The sequence below is a fragment of the Trachurus japonicus genome, chromosome 3 (assembly GCF_045865225.1).
Source record: "Trachurus japonicus isolate A0001 chromosome 3, Traja_1.0".
NCBI lineage: Eukaryota > Metazoa > Chordata > Actinopteri > Carangiformes > Carangidae > Trachurus > Trachurus japonicus.
In genome coordinates this window covers 3,691,243-3,704,813 of record NC_140909.1, presented here as the reverse complement: position 1 = coordinate 3,704,813, position 13,571 = coordinate 3,691,243, and the positions used below count along the sequence as shown (strand labels likewise).

At 41.1% G+C, this 13,571-nt stretch overlaps 1 protein-coding gene across 1 annotated transcript; it reads left to right on the top strand.

The window, feature by feature from the left end:
- The first annotated feature begins 576 nt into the window (after positions 1 to 576).
- On the top strand, positions 577 to 12,359 carry slc39a1 (solute carrier family 39 member 1). The gene is made up of 4 exons (XM_085773071.1): positions 577 to 871; positions 5,571 to 5,701; positions 6,304 to 6,612; positions 11,666 to 12,359. The coding sequence occupies exons 1-4, from the start codon at positions 757 to 759 to the stop codon at positions 12,017 to 12,019; spliced, it is 909 nt and encodes a 302-aa protein (XP_085629197.1). The 5' UTR covers positions 577 to 756; the 3' UTR covers positions 12,020 to 12,359.
- The last annotated feature ends 1,212 nt before the right edge of the window (positions 12,360 to 13,571 follow it).

The following is a 13,571-nucleotide window of genomic DNA, read 5'->3' as shown; positions in this document are numbered from 1 at the left end:
TGGAACTACTTTTTTATTCCAGTTCAATAGCTTATAATCTTATTCTGTGATTTTTGTTTAATTTTGTTTCGTTTTTATATTTTATTTAATCACAATTTGTACTCTGTTATGGTGGTTTGACAATGGAACTTAAACAAAATGGTTCATCACAACTCGACTAAAGAAAAACTATCACTAATAATAATATAACTAATAATAATTCATGTAATTTAATCAATAGAGCGTCGTCTTTTTCTTGTGTTTGACAATAATATCAGAATAATCTTTTTTGAATGTTAATGTTTGACCATACACACCTCCTCTGTGCACTTCTTTTGAAAAAAAAAATAAGAAAAAGAAAAACCAAAGTCCTTCTAGACCAGAACGTCTCTGGAAAAAACATTTGTTTACGTTTTTTTGTGAAACGCGCTTTTCCGTCCGTAGTTTCTGGTCCTTCTCGGCCGCCGTAGCAGCAGTAGCAGCCCATAGATATATAAACGGATATATACCTATGGTAGCAGCCAGCCCCATAGTGGTTTCTGGTCCCTCTCGGCCGCCGTAGCAGCAGCAGCCAGACCATAATACCTCCATGAGAGACAGACAGACAGACACAACATGACGGGTGAAGCTGCGGTGCGGCGCCGCGCGGGTCTCAGTTAACCTCCAGAGAGAGAAGAAGGAGGTTTTCTCTGCTGCTGCTGCTGCTGCTGCTGTGTTATTGTTAATGTTAATGTTAATGTTAATGTTAACGTTAACGTTAACGTTCATGTTTATGGGATGGAGTATCTGCTGCAGGTGAAAGTCGCTGCTCTGGTCGGACTCTTCTTCTTAACGCTGCTGTTTGGATTCATCCCTGCTCGAGTCCGATGGTTCAGAAACACCAACGGGACAGGTCGGTGTGTGTGTGTGTGTGTGTGTGTGTGTGTGTTTTAAGATAGTTTGTATTAATTAAAGTTACTATCAATCTCAGCTAAACAATGCGTGATTACACTTATTGGTGAGTTTTCACATTAACGTCCCAGTTTCTCCAGGAGCAGCAGCTTTCTGCAGATTAATAACTAACTAATGACAGAAGTGACTTAAATGAAGTTTGTTGTGAGACTTTAAGAGCAGCTGACTGAGTCACAAGTTGTATGAAGGTGTAGATAAAGAGGTAAAGAGGTAAAGAGGTAAAGAGGTAAAGAGGAGGAAACAAGGAAACAAACATCCTCAGATTTTATCAGCTGTGACTTTTAGACTGTTAATGATGTGATAACACAACAAGACAGTTCCTCCTCTGCTGTCATTTATGATGGTCTGGTTAGTGTGTTTACTGTGATATCAGCCTGGAGCTGGAAGAGTTCATTAGTAGGAGTTAATCCCCCCCCAGACCTCCAGTCCCCCAGACCCCCAGACCCCCCAGACCTCCAGACCCCCAGACCTCCAGACCTCCAGCCCCCCAGACCCCCAGCAGCCCCCCTGCCCCTCCAGACCTCCAGACCCCCAGACCCCCCCAGACCCCCAGACCCCCAGCCCCCCTGCCCCCCTGCCCCCCCAGTCCCTCCTGGACTGCAGTCACCTGACGCCTCCTGTCAGGATGATGAAAGATGGAAGTGAAAGTTTAGTTTCTGTCTCGTACGCGAGTGTGTGTTGGAGCCTGTTGAGTCATTTTGACTCTCATGACCTGTCACATGATCGACCAACGAGTTTTTGACTTTGGGAGGAGGAAGGGGAGGAAGAGGAAGGGGAGTTAGTGTCCATCTGAGATCTAATGCCTTCAATTACAGGCTGATAAAGTAACGATGGCTTCTGGTTAATCATTTAACGGGCTACATTTCAATAATGTAAAGTGGTTTATTAATCACTCATTAGTTCACAGATTTAGCCCAAAATCAGAGTGACACATGATGATGACCTCACAAAGCCCCGGGGCCAGATGGGCTCAAGGGAAGGGTCTTGAAAGAATGTGCCATCCAGTTAGGACCAATACTTACCCGACTGTTCCAGATGTTCCTCAACATCAGTTTTGTCCCTCAAGCCTGGAAATTGGCAACCATTGTTCCGGTGCCCAAAATCAGTGAATGATTTCAGACCAATTGCCCTGACTTCTCTATTAGGCAAATGCATGGAGCGTCTAGTGAGCAGGGAACTCACACTACAAACAGCAGAGTTCATGGACCCCATGCAGTTTGCCTATAGAGCTAGTCGAGGTGTGGAAGATGGCACTCTCACTCTTTTGGATAAAATATTCTGTCACTTAAATATTCTGTCACTTAAATATTCTGTCACTTAAATAATCATGCTAAAACCTATGTTCGTGTACTTTTTATGGGTTTCTCCTGCGCCTTTAATACGGTTCAGCCGCACATTCTCCTGAAGCGCTTATGTGACCTGAACGTCAGTAGCAATCTCACTTTGTGGATCAGGCGTTCCTCAGGGGTGCGTCTTATCGCCGCTTCTATTCTCCCTGTATACAAATGAGTTGCAATGTAACAGCAACGACTTCTCTCTTATTAAGCAGCTGACGATATGGCCCTGGTTGCCGGTCTGCAGGATGCCTGCTGTCCCTCCTACTCCCAACACATCAACCAAATCACCACCTGGTTTGAGAACAGCTTCCTTGACCTTAATATCAGTAAAACCAAGGAGATGTGTTGAATGCACAGGGTCTATCTTCAGGCCTGTTGGCATGAGAGGGGAGGATGTGGTGCAGGTCAGCGAGTTTAAATATCTTGGCACAACCATAGACAACAACCTCACCTTCCAGGGAAATGCAGACAACATTTACAAAAAAGCAAGACAGCAGCTGCATCTTCTTAGACAACTGAGGAGCTTTACAAACCCTGACCGTGGTCTACCGGTCACTCACTGAGAGTGTTCTCTTCTTTAATATCATCTCCTGGTCTGGGAACCTCCCAGTCAGACACAGGAATAAGTTGGCCCAGGTAGTTAACCAGGCCAGTAAGATAACAGGAGACAAGCAAATGCAGCTTCAGGAAATATACAATCGTTCTATGGCCAAAAAAGCCACTCAGATTTACAGTGACACCACCCACCCTCTCAACTCTGCCTTTGTTTTGATGCCATCAGGAAGGAGCTCAGAGTTCCCTCAGCTAAAAAAGCAAAGGTACAAAAAGTAATTTGTGTCGTCTGAACCAGAGCATCTTCAGGTGAACTTTGAGCTACAGTGAAACCGCAGCTGTTGTATGATACTGTAATGTTGTATTTCATGTGTTTATTTATTTACTTGTGCTGGATGTGTCCAGCTGTTGTTGTTGGCTGACTACCAAGATGCCAAAGGCAAATTTCCACTGTGTTTTTAAACCATTGGACAATAAAGTCTTCTTATCTTATCTTATGATGATGATGAAATTATTTTTTCAGTCACATCACATAATAGCTAGGAACATCAACAAGGTAGTGACTGAAAAGGCACAGGCAGAAGCAGAATGCTGATATTATTATTATTATATTATGATATTAATGCCTGTCCTACAAACCAAATTAAGCTACCCAGCATTCTAACAATATGACAAACAAACAGACAAACATAAAAGCGAAACCGATAAGGTTAACAGTATTTAAATACTGTATAGTAGTTAGGGTTGCAAAATTCTGGGAATTTTCAAAGTTGGAACTTTCCATGGGAATAAACGGGAATAAATCCGAAATTTACAAAATTGAACATTGGTCCTTAACGTAAATATAATTGGGGAAAATATATTGTAGCATAATCTTGGCTAAAACAACCAGATTTAATGCATACACTTGAATATCTATGCTATTCCTCCATCACATGCACACTGCACACTGCAGACTGCAGGGCTGTTGAGGCCAACCCCCGACATGCACTGTGCATTCCTCCATCACATCACATGCACAGATGGTTTCTTGAACCCTGGAGGCCAAACTGTTGAGCCCAAAGCACAAGCTGCTTTCATTTAACATTTTGTACCCACGGTTGGAAAGTGCAAGTCATTTGTTCGTGTCCAGTAATGCCCCCACATTCAATGCTTTGCTAAGAAATTTCATTTATAAGTTTATGTGCAGACTGTGTCGATCAAAAAATGGAATTATAATGTCTCTGACTGACACAAAATACACTTCCAAGTTTTGGAAATACTGGTCTGAACAATTGCACCGTTTTTAGCTTGTGTGGACAGACTGTGTGCTGTCTATATTGTTTGTCTATGTTTCTTTGTTATTATTGGACTTGGAGTCTGTAAAATAAAGCTATATATATAATTGATTGTTCATACACGAATTAAAACTTGATAAAGTTCTACTTACAAAAAACCATGACATTTCAACCGACGGTGGGCCGTGTCCACCAAACGCGCTTTTAGCACTCTGGGGAAAAAATGCTCTCGTTTTTTAATTGTATTATTTTGCATGGATGTCTGCTTATGACAAAACAAAATATTTACATTTATGTTTGGATATGATACAGTTTGTATAAATTACTTAATTTAATTAATTAAGATTCCAATTTGGAATATTTCCCAAATTCCCCATCTTAACTTCCCATGGAAAGTTTCTGCAAGTTTACCGGAAATTGACTGGAAATTTTCCGCCCCTTTGCACCTTTAATAGTAGTAAAGAAAATTAAATATCAGAGAAAAAAACAAAACGAGAAAAAAAAACATGAAGAAACATGACTTTAGATGAAACAGGGATGAATGACTTTAGATGAAACAGGGGTGAATGACTCTAGATGAAACAGGGATGAACGACTCTAGATGAAACAGGGATGAATGACTTTAGATGAAACAGGGATGAATGACTTTAGATGAAACAGGGATGAACGACTTTAGATGAAACAGGGGTGAATGACTCTAGATGAAACAGGGATGAATGACTTTAGATGAAACAGGGATGAATGACTTTAGATGAAACAGGGATGAACGACTTTAGATGAAACAGGGATGAATGACTCTAGATGAAACAGGGATGAATGACTCTAGATGAAACAGGGATGAATGACTTTAGGTGAAACAGGGATGAATGACTTTAGGTGAAACAGGGATGAATGACTCTAGATGAAACAGGGATGAATGACTCTAGATGAAACAGGGATGAATGACTTTAGGTGAAACAGGGATGAATGACTTTAGATGAAACAGGGATGAATGACTTTAGATGAAACAGGGATGAATGACTTTAGGTGAAACAGGGATGAATGACTTTAGATGAAACAGGGATGAATGACTTTAGATGAAACAGGGATGAATGACTTTAGGTGAAACAGGGATGAACGACTTTAGGTGAAACAGGGATGAACGACTTTAGGTGAAACAGGGATGAACGACTTTAGGTGAAACAGGGATGAACGACTTTAGGTGAAACAGGGATGAACGACTTTAGGTGAAACAGGGATGAACGACTTTAGGTGAAACAGGGATGAATGACTCTAGATGAAACAGGGATGAATGACTCTAGATGAAACAGGGATGAATGACTTTAGATGAAACAGGGATGAATGACTCTAGATGAAACAGGGATGAATGACTCTAGATGAAACAGGGATGAATGACTTTAGATGAAACAGGGATGAACGACTTTAGGTGAAACAGGGATGAATGACTCTGTGTCGAATGTTTTTGTGTTTGCAGAAACGCACCGCACCGTCCTCAGTCTGATCAGCTGCTTCGCTGGTGGAGTTTTCCTGGCAGCATGTCTCCTCGACATCATCCCAGATTATCTCTCAGACATCAACGTGGAGCTGGAAGCCCGGGCGATAGAGGTACCTGAAGGAAAATTGATGCAATTAAAGGGATAGTTCAACATTTTTGAAAAATTCTCCTATCGTCATAATCCCTATAGTCATAGCAGTAGGTTTGTTACCTTTAATTATCGGTCCATGTGGTTTCCCCTCACATGTCCCTCATCAAACTCATCAAATACACAATCCAACAACCTGCACATTCACCACGCTATCAAATAATAACGTATAATTATGTATTATTGTGCTTTTGAAATCCTTCCACCCAGCAGCCGTGTCTGGAATGTAGTTCCAGCTGCATTTGCCTCTAAAACATGAGCGTGAATGTGCAGGTCACAACTTGTCCACCAGAGTGTTGTGGAGTTGTTGGATTGCGTATTTGATGAGTTTGGGAAATACCGTGCATTGTGCAGAGCTCACGTCTCTGCCCTGCCAATCTCAAAGCAGCTTGCACCGACAATTAAAGACAACCTACTGCTGTGACTATAGGGATTATGGTGATAGGCGAATTTGCCAAAATGTTGAAATATCCCTTTAACAATTGATTTAAATGGAAATGAATTTGTCAATATTTTCAGGTTTGAATTAGTTGAAATCTTAACCTCCATGTGGGTCTGACACAGACCAGCTTCCCTCTCCCAGAGTTCATCATGGCCGCCGGCTTCTTCACCGTCCTCATTCTGGAGAAGCTGGTCCTGAACTGCAGGGAGATGGGGGCCGGTCCGGAGGAGAGAGCGCCGCTGCTGTCGGACAACAGGAACGGCCACGGCCACGGCCACGGTCCGAGTCCTGACCTGGAGGGCAGCGGCCACCACGTCCACGTCGACTTCCAGGCTCACTCGCCCTTTCGTTCCTTCATGCTCTTCCTCTCGCTCTCGCTCCATTCGGTGTTTGAGGGTCTGGCCATCGGCCTGCAGAACACCGACTCAAAGGTAAGAGGAGGAAGAATACTTCACGTGGTGCTGAAGTGAAGTTTATCAAAGTTAACTACTACTGCTACTGCTGCCTGGCTTACTATCTCTGGCAACATGGGAATCAAACACTGATATGGAGGAGCTGCGTATAGGTAGATAGATAGATAGATAGATAGATAGATAGATAGATAGATAGATAGATAGATAGACAGATAGATAGACAGATAGATAGATAGATAGATAGATAGATAGACAGATAGATAGATAGATAGATAGATAGATAGATAGATAGATAGATAGATAGATAGATAGATAGATAGATAGACAGATAGACAGATAGATAGATAGATAGATAGATAGACAGATAGATAGATAGATAGATAGATAGATAGATAGATAGACAGATAGATAGATAGACAGATAGACAGATAGATAGATAGATAGATAGATAGACAGATAGATAGACAGATAGATAGATAGATAGATAGATAGATAGATAGATAGATAGATAGATAGACAGATAGACAGATAGATAGATAGATAGATAGATAGATAGATAGATGTGTGTGTGTTTAAAACATGTTAACGAACTCCAGGTGGATTGTTTATAAACCTTAACGAGCTCTGGCCTGAGGCTCAGAGGTTACCACGGCAACTTGAGGTGGTTGCCAGTGACGATAGGGGCCCCCCAGGCTGAGGCAGATAGAAACGTGGAGAAAAAGAGTGATTTTCTGCCTCTGCACTGGTCTCACATTTCATTCATTTCATTTCATTTTCCTTTATTTGTTCGAGAGGGACAGTGTACATTAATGAACATTTTAAAAGGATAAAATGTAAATGCACCCAATTATAGCCAATAGGCTAATTTCCGTTGGCAGTCCCCCTGCCAGATGGAGCATGGCAATGAGACCTATGATAAAGGTATACAAATTACATTAAGACAAATGGCACAGTATCTACAACAGCAACATTACACTTTAGCCCCCACCCATACGCACATATGCACAAACACTATCCAATCCACAACCAGTAGCCTACTCCCTTTACCCCTCAACCACACAGTAATGTATACATCCCCCATTCAGACAGGGGAATATTCATATCAACAACAAGAACAACAAGTACATGTCAAATTACACTTAATTAATTAAGCCATGTACTACAGGGGATTCAGGGACTAATGTTCACAAATTTGGTTTTCTATTAACCATTTCTTTAGATTGGCTTTAAATGCACCGTATGAAATGGACTCTCTTATGTTTTGTGGTATTGTATTCCACTCTTTGCCTGCCCTACAGGAAAACACTGACTGACCAAATAAAGTTTTTCTAAATGGAATCTCGCAGTCTCCTCTAGCCGCCCCTCTTGTACCACTTGTTGCAGGTGATCTGAATTGTATAAGGTTGCAGAGTGGAGGCGGAGCTAAACTGTGACGGATTTTGTATATAAGGCAGCAGTTTTTGAAGAAAACCAGATTGTTCCAGCTTAGAAGCCTATATTTTTTGAGGATTGTGCAATGATGGAAGGTTCTTGATTTTTTATCCAGGATTTTGAGTGCTTGCTTGTATAATGATATTAACGGGTTTAAAGTAGTGGGGGTTGCAGTGGCCCAGGCGGGTAGACAATAGTTAATATGAGATAATATGAGAGAAAACATGTACATTTTCGCAGCTTCTGTAGACATATGATTTCTGAGGTGCCTGAAATTTCCAAGTGTGACTCTGAGAATATTGCTTACTTTTTTTACATGATGTTTAAAAGTGAGATTACTGTCCAACATAATACCTAGATATTTGTATTTGTTTACAATTTGGATTCTCTGTCCAGAAATAATAACATCAGGCTCGGTGTATGATTTTTTTGTTTTGGCAAAAAACATAGCAACAGTTTTGGATGAATTAAGTTGTAGATGGCAATTGTTCAGCCAGTTTGATACATTTACCATGACCTTTGTAAGCTGTGAAGCAGCATCAGAGTGGTCCTTACCTTTTACAAAAATCACGGTGTCATCTGCATACATAATAACCTCGCAGCCTTGGCAAACAGTTGGTAAATCATTGATATAAAGACTAAAAAGAATTGGACTTATGCTGACAAGATGGTAGCTCCTATCAGAAAAAGAAGCAGACCGTGGTCGTCGTAAGGACTTCCTGAACACTTTGGTGTAATTTTTGTGTTTCTACAGTAAATATTTTGGAGACACTTGCGAGTTTAAAACAGGGGTCCGTTCTGCTTCTCTCAGAAAATCTTTGTATTGGAGTCAATGAGGAGCAGAGACAGACGTGGCCGCACTGACGATTCAAATTCTGTAAGTCTCTCTGATATTTTGAGCACATTGTGAGAGACAGAACAAGTTTGTCTACAAATTTGGAAAAAAACGTGTGTGTAGAGTGTAAATTGTGTCTGGGAGGAGCGTGGAAAGACAAAAGTTTCAGACGATTTCAGACAACTCCTCCCACTCTAGCTGATGATGTCACCCACTCTGACATGAACATCCCATGCAATACACACCCATTATAATCTCATAATTCCTCCAAAAATGATCATGGTCATTGATCAGTGATTGATAAAAAAGTACATGACCTATCGAAACGTGGAGTAATACACCAATACACAAGACTTGCATCTACTGTTTCTAGGTGAAAGTATGCCTAAGCAAAATATGTTTGAAAAACTTTTTCGCTCTTTTTTACGGCCCGCCACTCTCCAAAAAAGTTTGTCAGAACTGTATTGACAGATGTTCGCCAAAGTAAAGGTGAATGCACAGATACTGGTCCATTTACCTACGTAACATTAAATTGGTAGGAATTTAAATGCTTAAATTATTTAAATTAACTTAAACATTTGGTCTAGATGACAATAACTTGAATATTTCAAACACTTCCCCTGGGAGATTAATAATTGCTCATATTAATTAATTATTATTAATTATTATTAATTAATAGATACTTAAAATATTTTGTGTTAATAATTAGTAATGTAATTATATTTTGACTATATTTGATTTTACACATTAATAGTGTTGTGAAATTAATTAATGCATAATAATCATGACAATCGTAACACCGTGATTATTTCTCTGACAATAATTGTACCAAGAAAATCTATCATTGTGACATCCCTAATGACAAATTTACTTGTGCTGTCTCAAATTTCAGGGGTAAAATGCCTCCATGTAGCGGCAGACTGGAGCCCTGATGTTGTATTTTCAGCATTTGTATGAATACAAGCTGGACATTGCTATTATAATTGATCAATAAAAATGTAATTAACTCATATTAAGTGTAATTTAAGCTTCACAGCAGCAGTAAGGGATACATTTTAGACATGGACAGAAATATGAGTCATATTCAGTCATTATATTCATATATTTGCCCATAAATAGATGGACTGAGCACACAGTCTGAGTCTGAACACACAGTGAACTCCTCATTCTGCTCTGTTTCCATCCACATTAAACTAAAACACCTGACTGAGACACACACACATGACTTTGTCACATGACATGTTGAGCCTCATGTAAAGATAATATAAGCTGCTTGTACAGTAGCTTAATAATACTCTTTAATACTTACTTACTTACTTAATGCTCTTTGTACCAACATGGCCCATGAGAACCAGGACATTCTCTCCAGTCTCAGTGAACATTTCATCTTTAGTTCTCATATGTTCGACGTCCTGTGCTGTGTAGTCACTGGTTGCACTGTTCAGATAAAGTTGGACTCGTATTGACATGAAGAAGTTTTCAGCTTCAGGACACTTTGGCAGGAATCTGACTGGTGCGGGTCAGATGACGGTCGGAGCAGTTTGCCCTCTGGATGTTTCATCAACATATAGCCGTGTCAGATGACACACAACACACTGTTGCTTTATTGTTTGGAAACATAACTTTAGATTTCATGAATGAAGTGATTGTGAAATACAACCTCGACTTTACTCATTTATCCGATTGAAGTAAGTAACTCCTTTGTAATTATCTCCAATACACTGTTCAAAATAACAGAAAGAAACTGTTGGGGAAGATTAATATGTAAGAACAAAGAATAGTAAATCCGACATCACTGGGATTTAACAACGTGTTCGTCAGCTTCCACTGAGTTGGATTCAGCTTCTACAGTAACTAGACACCGTCTTGTTTTTGCTGAGCTGCAGAAGTTGATCCTTCATGTGCTGCAGAGCAACAGGAACCATCGGAGCACCTGACAGCGCTTTGGTGTTTAAAGGACAATTCCAGTCAAATTCAACCTGGGGCTCTAGTTTCCTAATATTTTAGCTCTAGCAGAAAGAATCTGCAGGTTTTCTTGTTAATGTCTCCTGTCCTGCAGTATTTCTGTCTGTCCCTGCATCGCCACAGCAGTGTGTAGGCAAAGCATCTTTATTTATAAAGTACATTTTATACCAAGGGGCGACTCAATGTGCTTTATATAAAGACAAAACATTTTACAGTAAGAACTAGAAATGAAAAAAAAACACGAGTTATTTTAGAGTTGTTTTAGAGGTAAATTCATGTAAAACCACTGATGCACGTTGCCTTCAGGGACAGTTTTTCATCATCAGTCTCTGTATTTCCCTCTAAAACAACTCTGTGTGGTAACGTTGTGTTATTATCTCATAGCGTGGTGAATGTGCAGCTCACAACTTGTCCACCAGAGCGTGTGTGTGTGTGTGTGTGTGTGTGTCATCAATACAGATTTGATCTTTATTTTCATCATTGATTGAGTATTTCCTAATTAAATGTTTGTGAAATGTCGACACCAACAGTTTAAACCCTGAACAACAGATGTTGTTATGTGTTATTGATCAATAACACATAACAACATCTGTTGTTATGTGTTATTGATCAATAACAACCTGTAGTGAATCAGTTTCAACTGGAACTGGTTCGAGTTTGTTGGACACCAGCTGATGTCCGTTCTAAAAATAGTTTGCACCGACAATTAACAGTAACAAACCTACTGCTATGACTATAGGGATTGTGGCAATGGTCCAATTTGCCAAAATGTTGACCTATCCCTTTAAGTCCAGGTGTTATTGACCAGCTTCCTGACATAAACCCTCTCTGTGTGTCCAGGTGCTAGAGATCTGCATCGCTATTCTCGTCCACAAGAGCATCATCGTGTTCAGCCTGTCGGTGAAGCTGGTGCAGAGCGCCGTTCCCGCCTGGTGGGTGGGCGTCTACATCCTGGTGTTCGCCACCATGTCGCCGCTGGGCATCGGCGTGGGCATCGGCGTGGTGGAGGCGCGGCTGGCGGCCGGGGCGCTGGTCCAGGCCGTGCTGGAGGGACTCGCGGCCGGGACCTTCGTCTACATCACCTTCCTGGAGATCCTGCCCCACGAGCTCAACTCCCCCGGCCGGCAGCTGCTCAAGGTGCTCTTCATCCTGCTGGGCTTCAGCACCATGGCGGCGCTCACCTTCCTGGGCTGAGGGCCGTCGGCAGCCGCCGGCCGCACGCCACCGGCCGCACGCGCTTCGTGCCGACTACTGACACCGCTTCATTTCAGGAAGACGAAACCGGACGAGAAAAGAAGAAGTGAAGGAGAAGTTTGCTGACACGAGTTCATTTCAACTCTGGAGTTTTTTAACGTCAAAGGGAGCATGACGACAGATGTTGATGTTTTTTATTCTTTCAAAAAGTTTCACAGAGGTCCTCCTTGGGCTCATTTATGTCTGTATATATTTTTATTTTAAAGGGATAGTTCAACATTTGAGCAAATTGGCCCATTGCCATAATCCCTATAGTCATAGCAGTAGGTTCGTTACCTTTAATTGTCGGTGCAAGCTGTTTTTAGAACGGTGGAGCAGAGCCGCGAGCTGCTCAGAGCTACGCTACGGAGGCTCATTATGGGATTTCTTGGTTTCTCTCATCAAACTCATCAAATACACAATCCAACAACTCCACAACGCTCTGGTGGACAAGTTGTGAGCTGCACATTCACCACGCTATGAGATAATAACACAACGTTACCACACAGAGTTGTTTTAGAGGGAAATACAGAGACTGTTGATGAAAAACTGTCCCTGAAGGCAACGTGCATCAGTGGTTTAGCATGAATTTCCCTCTACAACAACTCTGTGTGGTAACGTTGTGTTATTATCTCATAGCGTGGTGAATGTGCAGCTCACAACTTGTCCACCAGAGCGTTGTGGAGTTGTTGGATTGTGTATTTGATGAGTTTGATGATGAGGGAAACCAAGAAATCCCATAATGAGCCTCCGTAGCGTAGCTCTGAGCAGCTCACGGCTCTGCTCCGCCGTTCTAAAAATAGCTTGCACCGACAATTAAAGGAAACGAACCTACTGCTATGACTATAGGGATTATGGCAATGGGCCAATTTGCCAAAATGTTGAACTATCCCTTTAAGAGGATTTTATGTAAAGCAGAACCACACACTGCAACGATGCACATTGTTACAGGTTGAAAAGACGTGGCGTACTATCACTGAGTTCCCTCATTTACCACTGCTCATGTTTGGAAACCACCGTATGTGACCTTAATACCTGTAATTACCTGAAGCATGGCAGTTCATCAGTGTAATGTTTACATTTCAATTCTTGTTTCCAAAAAAACAGAGTTTGTGCCTTCACTTTTGTTGTTGAAGTGTTTGATGCAGTCTGTACGACGCTCGGTCTCTGTACATTTGTGATTAACTGACCCAGGTTTATATGGTACGTACCTGTACTGACATTTTAGTGCAATGCTTTTAAATGTACTTTCCAGTATTTTAGGCTGCTTTTTTTAAAAAGATATTAACATGCGGTACATTCTTCTGGAGAACAAACTGACTCCCTGGTACACTAGACTAGAGAGGATCATTTTGCACTTTTCCAACAAAGAATCAATGATAATTTACGCAACTGAGCTTGAAAAATGTGAGTTTTAACAGTCCACTAGTTAGGTAAGCTGATCATTATTATTTACATTGTGCTGACCTTTGTCCTAGTTTCACCCAGTCTGTTATCCGCTGTGTCTGGATCA